Source organism: Talpa europaea, assembly GCF_964194135.1.
Source record: "Talpa europaea genome assembly, chromosome: 4".
In the NCBI taxonomy this organism is placed as follows: Eukaryota; Metazoa; Chordata; class Mammalia; order Eulipotyphla; family Talpidae; genus Talpa; species Talpa europaea.
Window position 1 is genome coordinate 92,048,503 of NC_140070.1, and position 22,012 is coordinate 92,070,514.

Sequence of the window (22,012 nt, forward strand, 5' to 3'; positions counted from 1 at the left end):
AAAAAATAGTGCCTTTCTATGGTTTACACTCTGAGTCTCAGCCTATCTTTGCTGTTCTTCCCACATGCTCTGTAACCTCATTTCCTACTCCTGTGCGCCACCTCCAAATACTACTTCTGTTTCCCACAGCTCTGTTCTCCAAATTCACTCTCACTTCCACCGCATGGCTAATGAAGTTCTCCTCTGTAGTGGGTTGAATGGTGTCCCTTAAAATATGTCTACCTCCTAATCCCTATAATCTGAATATTAATTTCTTTATGGCAAAAGAGTATTATGGTATAGAGCAAAAGCTAAGATTAAGTCAGGATCGTAAGAGGAGGAGTTTATCCTGGGTTATCCAGGTGAGCCCTAAATGCAACAAGAAGTAACTCTGTGAGTGGAAAAGGAGATTTGACATAGACACAGACGCATGAAGGAGGCCATGTGACCAAGGAAGCAGAGATTGACCATATGCTGCCACAAGCCATGGAGTTGTAAAGATTGACACCAAGCACCAAAGTACAGAAGAGGCAAGCAATGGCGTCCCCCCTGCAGCCTCAGGAGAGAGGATAGTCCTGATGGCATCTTTACTTCAAACTTCTAGCTTCCAGAACTGTGAGAGAAATTTCATTGTTTGAGGGTACCCACTTTGTGGTCATTTATTATAGTAGCCCTAGGAAACTAATACGCTTCCTCCAGGAATGCCCTTAAATGCATCAATCTGGCTTCCCTCATAATAACTCTATATCTTACCTGGGACAAAAAGAATGGCTCCAACGATGACAACTATAGTGAGCACTAGTCCAGCAACGAATAAAAGAATGGCTTTCTCCTTTGTGTGACTGGATTTATATTTAAGTGCTTAAAAAAAAAAGAATTATATGAACTTAATCACAAGAAATAAAGTCAATTCTATAACATATAAAGTGTACAAACCAACTGTTAACTTACTAATTGAATAATCTTTGAAGAACAATTCCTTCACATCATGTTAAATCACATCAATTCTTTTTCATAACAAGGCAGTGGCTTAATAATGTCATGGTAGTAGGAATATGGATGCTAAATTTAGAGGTGATGCCTTATTCCCATTATACTTTAAAGAATGATGTTTATATATATCAGGATTTCTTGACTGAGGTATTATTAACACTTTGGGCCAGACAATCCTATTTGGGTGTTCTCTTCATTATAGAATGTTCAGTAGCATTCCTGGGCTCTACATATCAGATGCTAGTAATGGGCCCCAGTTGTGCAAAAATGTCCCTAGGTATTGTCAAATATGCCCAGAGGAGTAAAACTACTTCAGGTTTACAAGAGATATACATAACGCTGATGGGAAATGAGTGGTTCATTAGCAATCTCTAAAAAACGAAATAAGTGGTCCACTTTTTATGAAATTTTAAAGTGTATGGAAATCTAGATATTTTGTAGTGAAAGAGTAGAATAAACATTGGACAAGTCAAATCTTCTTGAAATCCTAATTTGGGGTCAGGGTGGTGGTGGTGGTGGTGGTGGTAAATGCTTAAATTGTTCAGCTAAAATAATTTCATGAAAATAAACTAGAAATACTCAACAGAACTCATTATACATGTTGCTGATTTTGATCTAGATCTACTGTTAAGTACCCAACATTTCCCTGAAAGAACAATGTAATGGATAAACCTAAAAAAATATGTTCCTTTAAATACATATTCACCTTTGGGGTTTTGTTTTGGTTGATATTATATATAATTTTTCACCAACAAAATTGTTAAAAGTAAATTCCAAGCAGACTGAGTAGCAGAGAGAGATGATGCACGATTGCAATTCTGCTGTGTTTCATCTACACATGATATTCTCTGTGCCACTAACCAACTGGTGACTATCAGGAGGGCAAATTTTTTAAAAGTTATATTTAGCATTTAATTGGCTTCCACTAAAATGACAAATATACCAAATATAGTAAAGACAAGCCTTAAGTGACCATGATAAAACTCTGTTAAGGTATTATACCTTAAGGTTATATAATAATCTATGGTTAAGGTATTTAAGGTAAAATATAGATACCTATTTTTTTTTAAATCTCTATCTACTCAAACTGTAAATTGTAACCTCAGCTTTATTCTCTTTAAGAGGATATGAAGAGTTACACAATAATCAGCTCTGAAGCTGAGTAACTGAAATCCATATTTATCATAAAAGAGAGAGAACCAATGTGGCAGGTTCCCCATGCTTTCATTTGATCCTTCCAGCCTTGGAAATTATTTGACTATGACTCAGCCACGTCCCTGCCTTCTTACAGGGCACAGATTTTTATAGCTATCCTATTTTCTAGGTTCATATAGTAGCTAAGAGGAAATTCAGTGTATAGGTTACAAAAGGCACGGCCACAGATAAAAAAGAAATTTTTCTAGACATATGTCAGGTTTTTCATTTTAATTCCATGTATACTGTTATCTAAATAGAGCTTGAAAGTTCTGCAAAAGGGTTATAAAATAGAAGCTGTTTCAAATGTACCTCACAATCAAACAACCACTCATAAGAGACTCTTCTAGTTTTAATTCAATACATAAAAAAACTACTGAGATCAAGCAGCAAAAATTCACCTTATAATATAGCAGACGTTCATACAAAAAGACTGACATACCATTCTTAACAAAAATAAGAGTTTGAACCTCATATAAAATTCAGCCTCTTCAGGCTTAGAAGAGGTGTAGCAGAAAAATAATGCCAACAATAGCAACAAAATAATGCCAATAATAGCAACAAAAATAAAATACCGAAAGACACTACTATTGAAAAATAACCTTTTCAAAAAACCTTCACATAAAAATACACTACATGTTGTAGGTAGTTTATTTTCTGTAGATTAGCTCAACTACTGCTTATTTTTAAGGCTACATAAATTCTTCCTTAAACTAAGCAAACATCTCTAACAAATATATTAGTGAGTTCTACTTAACAACAGGTAAGTAAAGTATCTTTCCATGTTTTCTTTAATGAACCTTTAAAAAGTTTCTTTCGGCAAATTTCTTGCTGACAATGACTACATTTTCGCAGGCCCCACAGCAAGCATGGAAACAGCATCTTGTTGCTAGGCCAGCTGACCATTATTTGAGTGAAGCTAGAGGGTCAGTGACCCGGTATAGATACCATAGAACCCAATCACATCAAAGATTTTTTTTTTAAGATTTATTTATTTTCATACAAGAACTGGCGTACAGGCCAAGGTGTGGGAGGGTGAGAGGATTCACCAGAGACAGAGCGGGGAGCAGAATAGGCAGACGAACCGAAATATACTGCTGAGGGGAGCAGTGGGTGAGATAGGAGAGGTCTGCCGTGCCATGTGGGTATCTCCCTGGCTGGCTAGGATTGAACCCACGCTGTAGAGGCTGCGGACAGCTTCACAGCGCTGCGCTCAACCTGCTGTGCCACCTGGGAGGCCCTCAAAGATCTTTTACTGGTGGTGTTTTCTTGTACATGTATCCTTATTTATGAAACCTACCAAAACTTTATATATATGAAAGAGAAAAAAGTCAAGTAATTTCCCAAACACTTAGCATTAAGATAAAGATAATTTAATGTGTTCTTAACAGCAGCAGGCTCTATAAAACTTCCTGGTATGATTTTTCTATCTGCTTGGCAAACAATCTATATAATTTTTAAAATACTGCATGCTTTAGAAAAGCACCTTCAGCAAAAAGTACTGAAATCAATACACAAAATGAAATAGGAGAAATAACAGTATTTGTACTTTTCAAACATAGTTTTATATTTACAACAAAATGGAGAGGGAGGTACAGATCGCAATTTTTTAAAAACCAGGATGAACCTATATTGACACTCGTAATCATTCAAATGTCATAGTTCACCTGGTTTAATCTTGGTATTATATATTCTATGGGTTTGGACAAACGTATAATGACAAGCCCATTAATATAATACAAGAGAATTTTCACTGCCCTAAAGAGTTTCTATGCTCTGCCTGTCTCCTCCTCCCACCCCTCTGCTAGCATTAGGATAAAGTAGACCACATCTTTTATTGTTTCCACAGTTTTGACTTGTCCAGAATGTCTTATAGTTGCAGTTGTATAGTATGCAGCTTTTTCAGACTGGCTTCTTTCAGTTAGTAATATGTATCTAAGGCTCCACCTCCATGTTTTTTTTTTCATGGCTTGATAGCTCATTTCTTTCTAGCACTAAATAATATTCCATTGTTTGGATATACCACAGCTTGTTTATCCATTTGCCTACTAAAGGACATCTTGGTTGCTTCTACACTTAGCAATTGTGAACGAAGCTGCTATAAACATCCCTGTACAGATTTCTGTTTGGACATAAGTTTTCAGCTCTATTTGGGTAAATACCAAAGAGCACAATTGCTGGATCATATGGAAAGAGTATATGTTTAGTTTCATAACAAATTGCTAAATTGTCTTCCAAAGTGGCTGTACCATTTTGCATTCTTACCAACAATATATGAGTGTTCTGGTTGTTCCACAATCTCTCTAGCATTTGGTGTTGTTCATATTTACTTTTTCAACAAAAATTTTCTTTCTGTTGCATGACACAGGAAAAACAAATATATGAGCAGACAAAAACTTATTTTTGTCAACAAATTAGGAATTCTAAAATTTCCCCTTCTCTATTGTCTGTAAAATAATTAAATCTAGCCAGCTTCTCAGAAACAAGTTAGGTTTGGTTCATTCATTTGCTCTACAAATATTTTCTGTATGCCTACAATGAATCAGGCACATTTATCAGTCCAAATCATACCACCTAAATCAAGGTACAAGTAGATTTCTTTATTCACTAATAATTGAGTACCACACAGAAATCACTTTTCTAAGTGTTGGCAATGAACAAAGAAAATACTCCTACCTCATAGCCCTTATCTTCGTGTGTGTGTGTGTGTGTGTGTGTGTGTGTGTGTGTTGGGGGATGGGGACAGAAGAGAGTGATTAGACGTATACTCCCCTCTCTCTGATCTTCTTCCCCAGTTAAATAAAAGATGTGGTCTACTTTATCCTGAGATACATAAAGGTATGCTTTATGTATTTAATCTTTCAAATGCATGTGAATGAAGAGGTGACATGTCCCTCTAGCCACCTGAAGAAACAGCTAATGTTCTGAATAAATTTTCTCATCTTGTGACTGTAATACAGAATGAACTTTGTGGTGGAAGAAAATAGTGAAATTACCAAGACAATTAGGAGATCAATAAAAATCTATCATCTTAGTTTTCATGATATTCCAAGAAGGGACTGATAAGTCCATATAGGCCCATACCACAAAAACCAAAAGTCAAAGAAATCAATGCCTCCTCAAAGACATGACATTTAGAGGGTCCCTTGCTAAATAATCTGTGAATTAGTGGTAAGACAGAAGGGCTAATAAGTGAGGCATAATGCATATCAAATCAAGAATAAATCATAAAGGCAAACATGTTTTATTTTATTGTTACAGAGCTATTTTCTGATAACTCTAGGAAAGTAATTTGAGAATCTTTTTGGTATCTATTGAGCGACATATCAATATTGCCTTTGATACAGAATAAAGCACATCTGATAACTTTTCAAATGAAATTATAATTTCAAATTTTTAATTATTTTAATTTAAATTACTATTTTAAAAATATTTAACATGCTCATTAAAAAAACAATGAAGGCTTTGTGAAACTAATGCTAGAGAAAAATGAATATTAATGCCAATTATAAATGGAATACCTGCCAGAAGGCAAGTAAATTAATTTATAATAAACTCTATATACTATCCAACTTGTTTTTGATGAAACATCTTTATCAAAATGAATATTGGTAGAATATTAGCCTAAAAGAATCTTAGAATCTTAGCCTAAAAGACCCAGAAATAAAAGAGCCCATGCTTTGTATAGCAAGTGCTTTGAATATAAAAGATTAAAGAAAAGGATGTCCAACACACTAACTTCCTTTCATAGGTTCCAAAGGTTCCCTCATCTTGTGGATGGTGCCATAACTTCAAAGAGTATGCAGGAAGTTGGGCTGTTTCAATTTGGAAAAGGTCAAAGGAATACCAACTACATTTCTACATAGTTTTACATAGTGCCTCCTACAATAAAATCAGCATATAAAAACATTTAATAACAGAATATAATAAATATGTAAACAGGACCAAGGGAAAGTGTTGGGAGTTCAAGATTATTGAAAAGAATTCAGAGCAAACTTAATAACAACATCCTAATAGAGGCCATTAGCAAAGTCACAAAATGATTATTTGCAATACTTATTGTAATATTTTATTTCTTAGATAGAAATTTCCTGGTGCAAGTTAGCATATGTCCTCATTTGTGCAAAATGATTTTTCTATTCTACAAAGAAATCTCCTGCTTCATTACTTATTTTCAAGGTGCTTTCATGGCCTTACTTTTAATATTAAGCTAACCCTTGATTGCATTTAAGACATAGTAGGATCTCAAGGTTGTTGTGATAGAGAATTTTTTTTCTTGAGTTACCAAACAATGATTTCTATAGGTAAATTTAATCAAATACCTCTGAGTAGTAACCAAAATCCCTGCAGACTAATCTTGGGCAGGGACTGAAAAGTTAGGAAAGAAGATGAAAGATGCCTGTAATACAAAACTTGAAATAAATTACACTGGTTCTCAGTATAGTTTTCATATACATGAAATCCAGTTGCCAATTAATACGAGTCACCCCCTTCCAAAAAAAAAAAACAGTTCAAATATCAGTACCACAATATAAAACGGAGTAATTGTATAGTGTATAAACTCACTGCTATCTCTACAGACCACATATCATGATGCAAATAACAGATATACATTATAGTCATTGACCAATCACAGAACTATTTTCAGGGACTGTCAGTGCTTAGCCTCTGTATATATGTCACTCAATTCACATACAGAAAGCAAAGCATGTGTGTTGTTATCTCTGTATACCAATGATAAACCAATGTGACACTTTACAATAGAAGATGAAAAGAAGAAAGTGGCCAACAAAGATGAAGAGTGAAGTAATGAAAAGTGATAATGTGGGAAATGAACTTTGAATTGAACATAAATATCACTATAGAAGGAAAAGCTGACTATAGGAATGTCAACACTACTGACATTCAAAAGACTCTAGACAGGCAGGGAGAGGGACTGGGTAAAAGTGAACTTAATGGCATAAATGAGAACTTAAAAACAAAAATGAGGAGGATGTGACAAAAAGAATGAAGATATCCCAGAGGAAGTGACTCTGGCACAATACTTCACATGAAAGGAATTTCTGGAGCTATTTCATGCTTTGTAAGCACAAAAGATAAAATGGGAGAAGAAGATCTGAATTTAGAAAGGATTATGCCAATTCACCAAGAAAGATGCTTGTTCTGTATTCAAATTCACACAACAGAAAGGCAAGCATTAGTCAAACTTTAACCTTAAAGTTTTTAATGTTCTAATTTACATTGAAAAAATATTGTTTTTACTATAATTTTTCATTTTAAATACAGCTATTGCTGATAGAGTTTTCAATGTTTTTGACAAGAATTATAAGTCATGGAACATTAGTAAATGTTCACATTAATTATTACATTGCTTTGTAGAGTTTCAGCTTATATGGTCAAGTTTATAGTCTCTCCATTCTGGTAAAGTGAGGGCTTCCTGTATAAAGTATACAGGTGACATTTCTGGTATACAAGTTTGAAGGATAAGTAAGAATAGATAAAAATGTCTCAAAGAAGTTCAGAGTATTAACCATTTCCTGATGCAGAGTTAAACCTTAGTCCTATTGAAACTAGAGTCCTAGGTTGGCAGAACTTGAAATCATTTATCAAATATCTAAATGATGGAGAGTACCTATTATTTTGTTAAAGAATGAGGAAGAAAACCTTGAAAATCAGCAGGAAATTGTCAGTGGAATGGGAAACTGTCAGCTGGTTAGCTTTCAAAGTGCCTAAAATGCAGTACTATTAGAGATTTGTTACTTTTATTAAGCCTTAGTATTTGAGTCTATTTATCCCTGAGCTGTTTGCCAAGCATAAGAGTCTACTGAAAAGTTCATAAATTAAAGCTAAAAGCAAAGGTATTTAAGTACATCTCCTTGTAAGAGACCTTTTCTTCAAAATGTGGCCTAGGGCTCACCAAGTCCTGCTTGGCTTTGGGAGTTTAGAAATCTTCTCAGGCTTCTTCCTCAGTAGGATTGATAGCATCCTAAGATACTGTTCAAGATACAATTCTGGTAAAAAGATAATTCTGGTATAAGTACAGAATGTTATCCTAGGGAAAGTCTAGGTTTCATCTTGGATAACCAAAAGACAGACATGGAGAGCTAGAAAAGAGTTACTTCCCCCCTGATCCTGTCATGGTCAAGTACAGATTATAAATGGTAATCAGAAAAAGTTAAGAACTAGAAATCCAGAAAACAAAAACCATGGGTCTGAGTTACTATTAATACTTTGAGGCCTGCAAAATAGTGCACTCTAAAAAACATGTTACCAATTAGTGAGTGTAAAACAGAAGTGCTCTCCTGCTTGGTGGAATTCCCAGGCCATGAACAGGAGGCCTCTTACAAAGGGGACAAAAGGAGATTTAGCTCCATATATGCTAAAGGTGTGACAGAAGGCACAGAGCATGCACATTTACATGTCTTCTCAAATGAAATGTGGGTGCTACAAAGCCAGGGGCAATATGCATTTCACTCCACATCTCCAGCCCAGTGCCTAGTAATCAGTAGGCACCCTGTCAATACACATTTATTGAATAAATAAACAAAATAGGTCAAAATTCTGCTCTATTAATAACAGTTCCATCTACTCAGTGTGTGTACTTGGATACAGGTTCACTCTTCATGGAAAAAAATTCAAAATAAATTCAAAGACACGAAGGCAGCATATAGTGATAAATGGCACTGGTTCAAATTCCAAAACAACAGGAAACAGCAAGGTAGCTGTGAGAAAATTACTTAGCCTATTTGTGCTTCAGCTTTTTATCTATAAGATGGGAATGATAACAATAGCACCTCTATTACCATAGAAGTTCCTGGGGAAAATAAATGTGATTTCAGATATACAGTATTTTGAACAGTGCAAGAGTTCCACAAGTGCTTAGCTACCATTATCACCAAAAGTTTTCAAATGTGAGCTCAGATTGAATGGGTCAAGTATATAAGTACAATCTATACACACACAAACACACACACGTTCTAAGATGAGCCTAAGTAAAAAATTGCCATGAAACTTTTTTTCAGCTCATAAACACATTCCTTAAAATATGACCAGTGCATGTTGGTGGGAGTGCAAACTGGTCCAACCACTATGGAGAGCTGTGTGGAGATTTCTGGACCTACTAAACATAGAGCTTCCACAGGATCCAGCAATTCCACTCCTAGGTATTTACCCAAAGAACACAGAAACATCAATTCCAAAGAACACCTGCACCCCTATGTTTATAGCAGCTCTATTTACAATAGGTAAGCTTTGGAAACAGCCCAAATGCCCAAAAATAGATGACTGGATCAAGAAGATGTGGTACATATATACCATGGAATATTACTCAGCATTCAAAAAAGATAAACACATGCAATTTGCAGCAACATGGATGGCGCTGGAAGGGATCATGCTCAGTGAAATAAGCCAAAAAGAAAAAGAAAAATACCGGATGGTCTCACTCATAGCAGGAATCTAGAATACTTAAATAAGGGACCAGGAAAATGAATAACTATAAGAAAGTGAAAATCAAAATCAACAAAAACTATGAACCAGAGACACTTTTTGGGGGGTGGGGGGCGGGAGGGGAGGGATTGGGGTCAGAATGGGGGGATTGCAATTGTATGGGGAATATAAAAATAAAATTTATTAATTAAAAAAAATAAATAAACAAACAAAAAAAATATGACCAGTGCAATAAATATAAAAAAGAACATTCAACTCCATTAACACAAAGATAAAAACTAAAACAAGATGTTTTTTTCACCCATCAAATTAAAATTAGCAAAGGTTTTAGAATAACAGTGCTGTCAGGACTGGGAGGTGAAAGACAGCTATTCTCATTTGCAACAATTGATATAATTTTATGGAAAACATTTTGGCAACATGTATCAAGAGCCTTAAAATATTTTGCTATTCTAGTCTTATGTAACTTTAGCAGAGTTACTTCCATAGTATTTAAAAAAAAAGGAAATAGCCTTAATATCTATCCATATAAGCATTAGGTAAATTATAGTATATCTCCACCAGTAGAGCACAGGCAACTATAAAATGTCTTCTGAAAATACAGGGTAAAATCAGGTTGTACATGTATATAAGCCATATGAGTCCATTTATGGGTTTTTTTTTTTTTAAGAAAGATAACAAAAATACATAGAAATAAAGAGGGAGGGGAAGCAGAAAATTCACTAGACTATACCAACTTTATTTCTAGGTTGGGGGGCTCTAGATAATTTTTGTGTTTTCTCTATAATATCCTATATTATGTAAGATATTCCAAAGTGATATGTATTACTTTTTTTTTAAGTCAGGGAAAAAAATGTGTTACTTTATAAAAGTATGACTAACAGTGAACACTCACCCCTGGTTCAGTCTGTTACTGGATCCATCTGGTAATTCTTGAGAGTGCACTCAAGAATGCAATGAGGATGCAAGACACAGAATGGGAGTGACAGCACCAGGGTTTATTGAAAGAGAACAAGCAAGAGACAGAACTCCAGAGAGACCATGTCACAGAGAAGCAGCTCTCCAACCAAAGGCTCTGTCTGGTCTTTTTTTTTTTTTTTTTAAAGATTTATTTATTTATACAAGCACTGGGTATAGTCAGAAGCATGGGAGAGTGAAAGAATTCACCAGAGCCAGGGGCGGGGAACAGAACAGGCAGACTGACGAAATACACTGCTGAGGGGAGCAGCAGGCGGCAGGAGAGGTCTGCATGCCATGTGGGACTCTCGCGGGTGGCCGGGGATCCAACAGGCGCTGCAGAGGCTGCGGGCAGCTTTGCAGCCCAGCATTCAACCCCTGTGCCACCAGGGGAGGCCCTCAGTCTGGTCTTTTATTGAGATTTGGGTCTTTGGTGGGAAAGGGTCACATCACATCTGAGAGGTCTTTTTCTTGTGTCTTTGGGGTGTACTTTTCATCATTGTAAATGCCTTGTAACAGGACACACATTCACAAAATGGAGGCCAGATCCCACAAAGGGGCAGAGATATTAGTCGTATAGTGAACCTTCAGCTATGATAGGTCATATTTTGCAGTTCTATACAAGTCCTGTGTTCTGGTTTGTTTCAGCTAAAGTAAGGGGCTCAACAGCTACTCCCTTTTCTACCCACGGGTTTCCATGAACTGTCATGATAGATTTAGAGTGACTCACCAGGAAAGGTTAAATCAGTTTAGCAGGGACTTTCCAAATCCCAGGCCCCTCCTGTCTCAAGTCCACTAAAAATAACGTCAGTAGTGACAATGCCATGATCAGCAAACTTCAATCGATCTAAATGCAATAAATGACACCCCCATGAAATCATTCCAAAAGCTTACAAGCAAAAGCTACTCCCTACTCAAATCATGATATAAGCCTTAAGGTTTACATGTCCCAACAGGGTTCAAGATTTCTCTAACAGTGAAGACCGAATAGGTCTTCATGCTATATACTATTCTTTTTCTTGATATAAAAGGTTTACTGAAATTTAAAAAATTTTTTCCACAAGTATAGAAACTGTTTTGAAAGAGCTGTGACTTGTCATGACAGCCGTCTCTGTTAGTCTTTTCTTCCTTTTTTGCCTTTCAGACAGAAGTTGAGAATAGCTTTAAAATCACAAAGATTTCCAGAACTAGAAGAACCCATAAAATATATAACCAGTCACTGCCTCCCATTTTTATAACATTTTGGATATGCACGACTTACACTACTAAGTAAAAGCAAAATTTATGAAATATACAGTAGCCACTACAAAATTTTACTTGATTTCACATTTTTAAAGTTGCAGAATGAAATCAGCATTATCTACTGTTGTGCCTTGAATAACTGGCCTTCAATGACTATGTCAGGGACTACATGGAGAACAGAATCAAATGTTACCTTTTGAAAGTTTAGATTATCATCTCAGAACTTCACTAATTTAGCAAATTTCCTTCACCAAATTGGTATGGAAACATGGTCGGGTATAAACATGAATCAGAAAGTATATTAGCCTATTTACCTAGTAGTGACAATTCTACTGTATCTTTTTAAATTATGACTCCAGTAGTTTTAATAAAGAGTTTGTAAGTTGAAAAGCTCGGGGTTTTTATTCAAAGTTAACCATTGTTATGCTCTTGGTGCTAAGCAAATAGCTTTCATAGCGTCAGTTTTCTCCTTTTAAAGGAAAAGTGAAAATAATGATGCTTTTTCATTGGGCGGAAATACTTACAAAAAAAGACTAAAATGTAACTAGTGGTATGGTTAAGAATATCTTATGGTGTAAGACAGAAATTCTGTAGTTTAGCATAATATGCCTCAAATATCTCTGCGTAGCTTGTTTCAGTTAAGGCTTTTAAATGTCTTTTTTTAATATTTCCCAATTAAAAACACATTTATTGAATGCTTTTCTGCTTACAAAATAATACATATTGTCAAAAACTCAAAAACTGCAAAGAAGATAGAATAACAAATGTTCTTGTTCTCCACCCCCACCCCCAGCTCACCATCCCTTGTACACCCTTGTCCCTTCCCCACCCCCCTCCACATTAGTGATGCTAAACTGATAAGGCATCAAGATTTGACCTGAGCAGTTTGGTCCTGTGATTATTTCAGTGAAGCATGACGGAAGAACACAACTGTCCCATAGCCACTTCCTTAGACACTGTATAATAGCAAGGTAAGGATGACAAGATGTGTTTCAAGCTGGATTTTCCCATAAATGAACACATGCATACAGAGGAGTTCAAACTGGGAAAATAAAGGGAGGGAAATCTTAATGCTCAAAAGTACAACCTTCTTCTTTTTTTTTTTTAAAGATTTATTTATTTATTTATTTATACAAGAACAGGAGTACAGGCCAGATTCTCAGGAGGGTGAGAGGACTCACCAGAGACAGAGCAGGGAACAGAACAGGCAGACTGACAAAATACACTGCTGAGGGGAGCAGTGGGCACAACATGAGAGGTCTGCCAGCGCCATGTGGGACCCTTGTGGCTGGCCGGGATCGAAGTGGCGCTGCAGAGGCTGCGGACAGCTTCACAGCGCTGCGCTCAATGGCTTGCGCCACTAGGGGAAGGCCCCAACATTTTATCTTAACACTAACTGGTCTGTGATGATTTCTTTCTCAAGATAATAGTATAAATGTTTTGAAAACTTTAAAATCTATATCATAAGTTTAAGATTTTGTTATTACTATCCCTTATTCAGTATTAAAGAAGTTAAAGAAGTTAATTTAGCAAATTATAGGAGGCAATAATTTATTTCAAGGCGAATAAGAAGATAGTATATTCTTATTTATCATATTTTATACTTCCTAATACAACTTAAATATTTCACTAATATTGCCTACTTGAAATTACAATTTCAAAGCTAAAGCATAAATCAAAACATAAATAGATACTTACTCACAATACCAAACTGTCCCCAGGACAGAAGTATAGCCAAAATTGGAAAAATAACAGCAAGGATATTTTCATTTGGAGAAAACCATGAAACTAGGAAGAAAAATAAAATTACAATTAGTGCTTACTTTAATCACTTTAAATTCTGCCAATGAATGGTTAACAATACATTTGTAATATATTTCAGTATATAATGGAAAATAAAAATAATCAATCAAAGCTGTGATCTTAAAATAAACAAGTAACAGATTACATATGTAATTAATTTATCAATATAACGTAGTCAGTCATGAAACAAGAGGCTAGTTATTTAAATGTTCTCCACCACATTTTCCCTAACCTAACATATCATTTATAAAATGAGGCAATTTGGCGCTGGATCTGAGAACAAGACTCTATAGCCATCATGTGAAACCCAATGTAACTTACAATCTTTGTGACTTTGCACAAAAATTCTTAACACCTCTGTTTTATGATGTCCTCAATTTTAACACCAGTATAACACAATACCTACACCTTGAAGGATTGTTGTTCTGACTGCTAACGAAGTTAAATGCAAAGGACTTAAACCAAAGCTTGGCACTTTTCACGTGCTCAGTAAACATTAACTACTATTATTATCATGTGCTCCTAAAATGAACACCTTTATGTGCCATCCACCAAGAATGCTCTGTAAAGCAACAATGAACTCTTCCCGTGAAAACTGACTCAGGGAACAGAAAGATGTTGTAACAATGGGTCCCTTCACCTTATTGTGACTAAGATTGAGACCCATATGAGACCTGCCTTTTCTCAAACTTATTCTAGAACAGAAAACATATTTATGCATAAATAGGTTTCAAATGATTGTCTGCATGAAAAGCAGCATGAAGGTTTTGAGGTGTTGAGGAAGTTTCCACCACACACTCACATGTCAATGAATATAGAGCAACATAGTCTATATAAAAGACCTCATAATGTTAAGACTTCAAATAAGATTTGTTGAGAAAATTAAGCTAAATGGCATCTTATCAACTCTTCACAAGATAATCTATCAATTAAAAAAATTTTCCAATAATAAAATCAAGTAAATAGCCTGAAAACATTTCAAAAAATTTGCCTGTACAGGGGGGATTTGCAGTCCGAAAAACATTTCTGAATACTGCCCAAAGTGAGCACTTGAGTTCTCTGAAATCAACCCTGGTCATTCAAATTTTCTGCTGCCCTGCATCTCCATGTCAGAGTGTGAAGACTCTTGTGTACTTTCATATCATACTGATAGCTATGCATTTATTGTGTTAAGCTTATACTGTTAAATTCTGGTAAATGTTCACAATAATTCTGAGACTACAGAATTATATATAATTTCTATCTTTTCAGGATCTAGTATTTTGCCCTACTTATGGTAGAGACTCAAGAGGTTTGGTGTTGCAGATTCTAACAGTCTTAAAATAGTTTAGTGAGTGAATGATAGTTTTTTTTTTTAATGCTCATATGGTGGTATATCTCTACAAAGAGATAAATGTTTCAGATACTCTGAGTCAATACCTTAATTTCCAACTGTATTATGGAATATCTTCCCAGACCAAAGAAAACGCATTTGAATTCAGTATAAAATTCAACCAGGAAAATCTTTATGAATTATGCTTTGGTTTTTATATGAAATGTCCAAAGGATTTGATAAAAGGTCTGTGATCTAATGACTATTCATAGATACATATTTAGACACATATTTCTTCCTATCCACTTTATAGTTTTGTTCTCAGTTGTGTACATTAATTCCTCAAGTCTCACAATTAATTCATGAGGAATGATTAGCCCTTCCTTAGAGTGAGGAAACAGATACTATTAACTGTGGATATTTAGTATCTTAAATAATCATATCCCAAACTGACTCCTAATACACCCCTGCCCACCCCCACACCTATTCTCTGTTTTCCCCATTTCAGTTATAGTGACTCCATTTCACCAGGTGCTCGGACTAAAAACCCTGGAGTCATCCTTGACTTCTTGGCTACTCTCACATCTCACATCTGTTCCAACAGCATCTCCTGCAGGTTCGACCTCAGTATATAGCCATCATCTGATCTTTCATGTTCAAGATGAGCTGACAATAAAATATATTGTCATTGGTCTCCTTCCTACACAATAAAACAATCTTAGGATATATTAATAAAAGTGATATTAGGGAAAATAAGAGGTGTATTTGACTCTAGTCTGACACATGTTTTTCACTTATTGTGCATTTCTGGAATAGCCCACCATTGGTAGGGTACTCTTCTAAGTACTTGAGTGCCAGTAGCAGAAAAGGCATGTGAAGCCATAAGCCTGAGGAGGGGAGATGAACAGACTCTTGTAGGTAGTAAGGAGTGCTCCTATGGAAAGAAATTGGCTCAGAGCCTTAAATGGGAAGGAACTTGCCAAGCAGGCAAAGAAAAGATGTCAAAGGAAGTTTAAGCAACTGAATGATAGCTACTGTGGCTGGAATTCAGTGATACAAGACTCAACTCAAAGAGTTAGCTAGGGCAAGATCATGTAGGGACCTAACAGTTTGCTAAGAGACTTTGAATTTTATTTTGAAAGGAATAGCAAGGATTGAAATGTCTAAATAGGGAAGAAAAATGACCTTATATATTTAAAATCTTCTTTGGCAACCATGTGGAAAGCAGATTTATAGAGAAGCGGGACCTGTCAGAAAGTTATGGCAACAGCCAGGAGTAGTGGGAAGGTGGGAAATGACCCACAAACACCTCCTCATTTTACTCATCACATTTAGGAACATAACAAGGAATCATTCTGAAAGAAGGGAACCAGAATGGAGATACTGAAACCATGAGCAATAGCTGAAAGAGCTGAGGATTTTTACCCTACAAAATAATCTTTGGAGAAAAATATAGCCCTCCTAGTGAGTGAGGAATCACAGAGTTGTAAGTTTTAGCTTGATGTAAAGGTAGACCTGATAATAACAGTCCTGATAATAAAAAAGACCAAGATTCGTGGAAACAACAGAGTCTCATGATGACATACATTTAGGTAATAGGTTTGCACGACCAACTACATGGGCTTTGATAGAAGTAAGTCATGAACTGGATGGCAATATAGACAGGATGACTACTAGATGCCTCCAAGCTTCTACACAAAAATAAGACATGTAAAAGACATATCAATGGCAGAGGGTAGGATCACATACCAAAATAAAAATTTTTGCCTAAGGTTTTGATTCTTAACTGCAGCTTATCAGAATTCCCTGGAGGTTTACTTAAACTTCACATCCTCTCCTCTCAGCTACACCCAAGATTTTAATATGTTCCCTACTGAGTGTGTGTGCCTGTGTGCATGTGTGTGTTGTGTGTGTGTGTAGTGGGGGGGGTAATGATTTCCTTGATTTAGTTTGTAATGACCTCTGTAGAACTGTTGATTTTACCTCTCTCACACTGATATGAATGGGTAATCTTTCTTTAATTTGTTGAGGTGGGATGGAGAGAGTTTGAGGATCATTGAATTGGACATGTAAGACCCAAATGAGGTGCAGGGGGAAAAAAACCAATGTTTTATATAAAACCACTTATCTTCCCATTAAGCAATTGATTTATTATGGTAGTACTGTCGGAAAACCTTAGCTCTTGTTTCCCAATAGGAAAGGGAGACAGGGTATCTTCTCTAAGGTGTCTTCCTACTCTGAATCTCTACAGCACAAAGAATATAAATTTAAACTGGAGCAAGAACAACATTAGATATTCTTCCACCTCAGGGTTGAGAAAGATATCCAAGGTCATCCACATTCTTGTCTAGTGCTGCCCATTACTCTCCCCCAATTCCTGATCAGGTAGAACGGCTCCTAGGAAAATGTTCTTATTAGTGGAAAAGCAAAGAAATCATACTAAGGCAATAGTGGTGGCCCGGGGGTGAGCATTTATACTTTGCTCCCAAGCCTAAGTATTCTTCTTCTATCATTGTTTACAAAATGGAGCAACCTGAAGAAGTGAGGGATCCTTCCAGGTAATTGTGTCTCTCCTTCATATAGACACATGATAAACCTCCACAAATACAAAGAATACCAGCTTCCCCAAAAGTTCACAATAAAATTTACATTAAAATTCATGCCAAATTTTTACTTGGTGATTCGGAATTGTGATGACTTTTTGATGTGTCAGCTAGGCTAGGCTATCATCCTGCTATTTAATGAAACTCAGAATTCTTTTATTTTTTTAAATTGAGATAACATTGGTTTACAATACTATGTAATCCAGAGGTATAGGATTGCACCTCCTCAGTAGCACACCACCACACCACACCCACCACTTTATCTGACCCTTTGGTTTCTTTTTTTATATTCCACATGTAAACGATATTCTTTGGGGTTTGTTTTTCTCCTTCTGACTCCGGTTCCATTCATTTTGGTACAAAAGTGAAGAGTTTTTCCTTTTTTCATAGCTGATCAGTATTACAATGTGTATATGTGCCACATTTTCCTAATCCATTCATCTATCTTTGGGTGCTTAGGTTGTTTCCATAGCTTGGCTATTGTAAATAGTGCCACAGTGAAAATAGGAGTGCATATATCCCTTTGAATAAGTGTTTTTGCAATCTTCAGGCAGATACTTAGAAATGGAATTGCCAGATCATAAGGTAGACCTATTTTAAATATGAAACTCAGAATTCTAAAATAACTCTCCCAGATCCCTGCCCAAGGCAGTAAGACTTTTATAATTCCCTCACTCCAGGGACGGCACTGTAAATATGACAGATTTCAGTCCCATGATTGTGTTGTGTCATGTGGCAAAAGGGTTTCTGATGATGTAATTAAGATCCTCAATCAGCTGACTTTAAGAAAGTGAGAACATGCCTTGGGGAAAAGGGGGATAACTTAATTAAAGTAGAGCTTAAAAAGGTCTGGGCTTTCCCTGGCAGAAGAAATCCAACCTGTGAAAGGGATTCAACAAGAGAGGATCCTTCTTTTCTGGTTTTAAATGTGGACAAGGACATATGGCAAGGAATGGGGACAACCTCTAGGAGCTGGGAGAAGCCTCTGGCAGACAAGCAACATAGAAACAGAGAGCTATGTCTTACAACCACAAGGGAATGAGATCTGCTACAATCATGTGAACTTGAAACAGGAACCGCAAACTTCAGATGAAAGCACAGATCAATGTTTTGATTTTAGCCTTGTTAGACTGAGTGGAAAATTCAGTCCATGCCATAAATTAGATTTGTGACTGCCAAAATATGTTGGTTTAAGTTGTTACATTTGTGATTGTTTGTTACACAGCACTAAAAAAAACTAATACAAATATCTTGCAATGAGTTAATGTTAACATTAGGAGCATAATGTATATTGTGCCGATAATGATGGAAATGGCAACTGTGCTGAACTTGAATTGACCTTTTAAAATAAATCCTTGTAATTTACATGAGAAAAGTAAAATTTTAAACTTCCAAGTTTTTGTATTATTAGCAATACAAATATAAATAACATTTTATGACTATTACTATTTATATTTAGTATTTGGTTGTTTATAAAGTGTTTTCACAGAAACCACTACAGTAGTAAATGCACTGGGTTTTAAAGACTCAGTTAAAATCCCAGTTACAACTCTGACCTTGAACAAATACCCTAAGTTTCTCTTGCCTCTTCATCTGTTAAATGTTAAGACCTATATCTATCTCCCAGAATTCTTGAGAATATCACAGGATGCAGCAGTCATATACTATCTACCATATGCTCAAATAAATGTTGGGTTATTTTTCTGTTCTTATTTGTACTGCTACCACTTCCTGAAAACACCTTAGTCATCACTGTGTCCACAGTGCCTAGCACAGTGCCTGGCACATAATAACATTCAATAAATCCTTTCAAGTAAGAGAGATACTAACTTATTTACCACAACTGAGTGCCAGACAAGTTGAGTTTATTACCCAAGATTTCTTAAACTAGAAAATGGCAAAGTACAGAAAAAGTTTTTAAATTTCAAATCCTGTGCTCTGGAAGGAGCATGGGATAGTGCCAAAGTATGGCACTATGCCATACATAGGCATCAAGGCATATAAAATTATATTTCATAGACAGTATTTTCCACATATTCAGTCTTAACGCTCCAAAAAAAGGACACAAAGAATGGCCACCCTTAATCCACATTCCCCTAAGTGGAATTTTCTATTAGTTAATTTCTAGTCTTCATTTATGCCCATATTTGGGAAAAAAAAAACAAAACAAAACCACAAAACAGTAAAAATGACTTCCATTGCTTAAATCTCCAAAGTCCACATAATGGGTATCACTATCACAATAAATTTGTATTCCACAGTAAGAGTCCCGCCCCAATTAACCATTTTTTTTTTCTGAGGAAGTGGATTTAGGTGGATTTTTGCTGTTATCAAAAATGGACAAAATCAGTGCAATGCCAGAGGCTGGCAAGAATGTGGACACACTAGATCACTCACATGTTCCTGATGGGACTGTGAAATGATACAACCATTCTGGAAAAAAGTGCACACAATTATATACAACACAGTAATTGCACTTCTGAACATTTATCTAGATAAATGAAGACAAAAACCTGTATACAATTGTTCATAGCAACTTTATTTGTAATAGCCCCAAACTAGAAACAACTAATATGTAGGCAATAGATGAAATGGTTCAGCAAGCTGTGATATACCCACACCAAAGACTATTACTCAGTTTAAAGAGAGTAAGCACTGAGAGCAAGAACAGGAAGGGGGGACATACAGCAACTTGGATGGATCTCCAGGGCATTGGGTTGAGTAAGAAAAAGTCAATCTCAAAGGTTACATACTGTATGATTTAATTTATATAACATTGTTAAAATGACAAAATTACAGATAAGAAGTACAAATTAGTGCTTGACAGATTAGGGATAGTAGGGGTTATGAATATATAAATGGATAGCATGAGGGAGATTAGTGTTAATGGAATAGTTCTACATCCTGAATAGTTTTATATCCAACCATGATGACAGTTACATAAATATACCAGGGTGATAAAATGACAAAGAAATACACACACATTATACCATTGTCAACTTAACGGCTTTGATACTGTCCTAGAGTTACATAACATGTAACTATTGGGGGAAAATGCGCTAAGAGTACACAGAACCTCTCTGTTCTATCTTTGCAACTTCCTATGAATCTATAATTATTTCAAAAAAGAAAATAGGTACAAAAGCAAATGTCTGAGACCTCCTCTGGTAGACTTTTCTATATTCTCTATAGAAAAGCAATACTCTCTCATTTTAATGGCCCCAAAGTAAGCATAATTTATATTTATATATATATTTTTTTATTTAAAGAACAGGTTTATTAGGAAGAGGAGACTTAAGAATGAAGGACACTTGTACAGACACAGATGGGCAGGAAGAGCTGCCCCGAAAGGGACAGGTTTGCTGAGAGATGCCTGCATGATCACAGGCAGGCGGCCTTGAAAAGAGCTGCCTCTGCTGAGGGAGGTCAGTGCAGAGAAGCCCCGGCATGGTACAGGTCATGGGCAGGCAGGAAGGCTGCTGCCCTGCAGAGGGACAGAGAGTTGGAGAAAAGAAGCACCTGCACAGTCACAGCTGGGTGGAAGGACTGTTGCAGTTTTTATTTTTATAGGAAACTTTGAAAACAAAGAAAGATAAAACAATCACACTTAAAATGATAAACTTTGACTTCACCTTAGATACTGGTATTCCTTTCTCATCCATTGTCATTCCATCCTCTGGCCTTTTAAGTCTCATATTTTGCATTATTACACTCTAAAATTATTGCTCCCTCATGTCTTAATGTCTTATTTTTTTCCATTCCCATGAAACAATATATCCCCTCAGAAAACTTGTAATAAGTATTATAATCAATTATTAGATTATCTAATTCCAGTTACTCACAGTGCAAATGATTATATGATTAGCCTCCTTCTGAAAGTTGAACTTAAAAAAAGTTCCCCAGCTCTAATTAACATGAAATTAACAGAAGTTACAATGTTAGAGAGATTTGGGAGTAAAAGAGCCTTCCAAATTCTACTAGCATACTCTAAGCAATCTGCTCCCCATTTCTTAGTGTATGAAAATTCCTCTCAAAACACTCCTGGCCACATATTAAAAAAACTAGCAACAACAAATGTTGGTGAGGATGTGGAGAAAAAGGAAATCTCCTGCATTGCTGGTGGGAGTGCAAACTGGTCCAGCCACTATGGAGAGCTGTGTGGAGATTCCTCAACCTACTAAAGATAGAGTTTCCATTTGATCCAGCAATTTCACTCCTAGGTATTTACCCAAAAGACACAGAAACATTAATTCCAAAGAGCACCTGCACCCCTATGTTTATAGCAGCACTATTTACAATAGCTAAGCTTTGGAAACAACCCAAATGCCCAAAAATAGAAGACTGGATCAAGAAGATGTGGTACATATACACTATGGAATATTACTCAGCATTCAAAAAGATAAACACATGCAATTTGCAGCAACATGGATGGAGCTGGAAGGGATCATGCTCAGCGAAATAAGCCAGAAAGAAAAAGAAAAAT

General features: G+C 36.0%; 1 protein-coding gene across 1 annotated transcript in view; it reads right to left on the minus strand.

Annotated features, from left to right (window-relative positions):
• The window catches only part of CD47 (CD47 molecule), a gene marked incomplete at its 5' end in the record, with an annotated part of 45,393 nt that overhangs the window by 9,346 nt on the left and 14,035 nt on the right, over window positions 1-22,012 (minus strand). Inside the window, 2 exons of the mRNA XM_084231904.1 lie at window positions 733-840; window positions 13,510-13,599. Coding sequence (XP_084088030.1) covers window positions 733-840; window positions 13,510-13,599 — 198 coding nt within the window. The remainder of the gene's footprint in view (window positions 1-732; window positions 841-13,509; window positions 13,600-22,012) is intronic.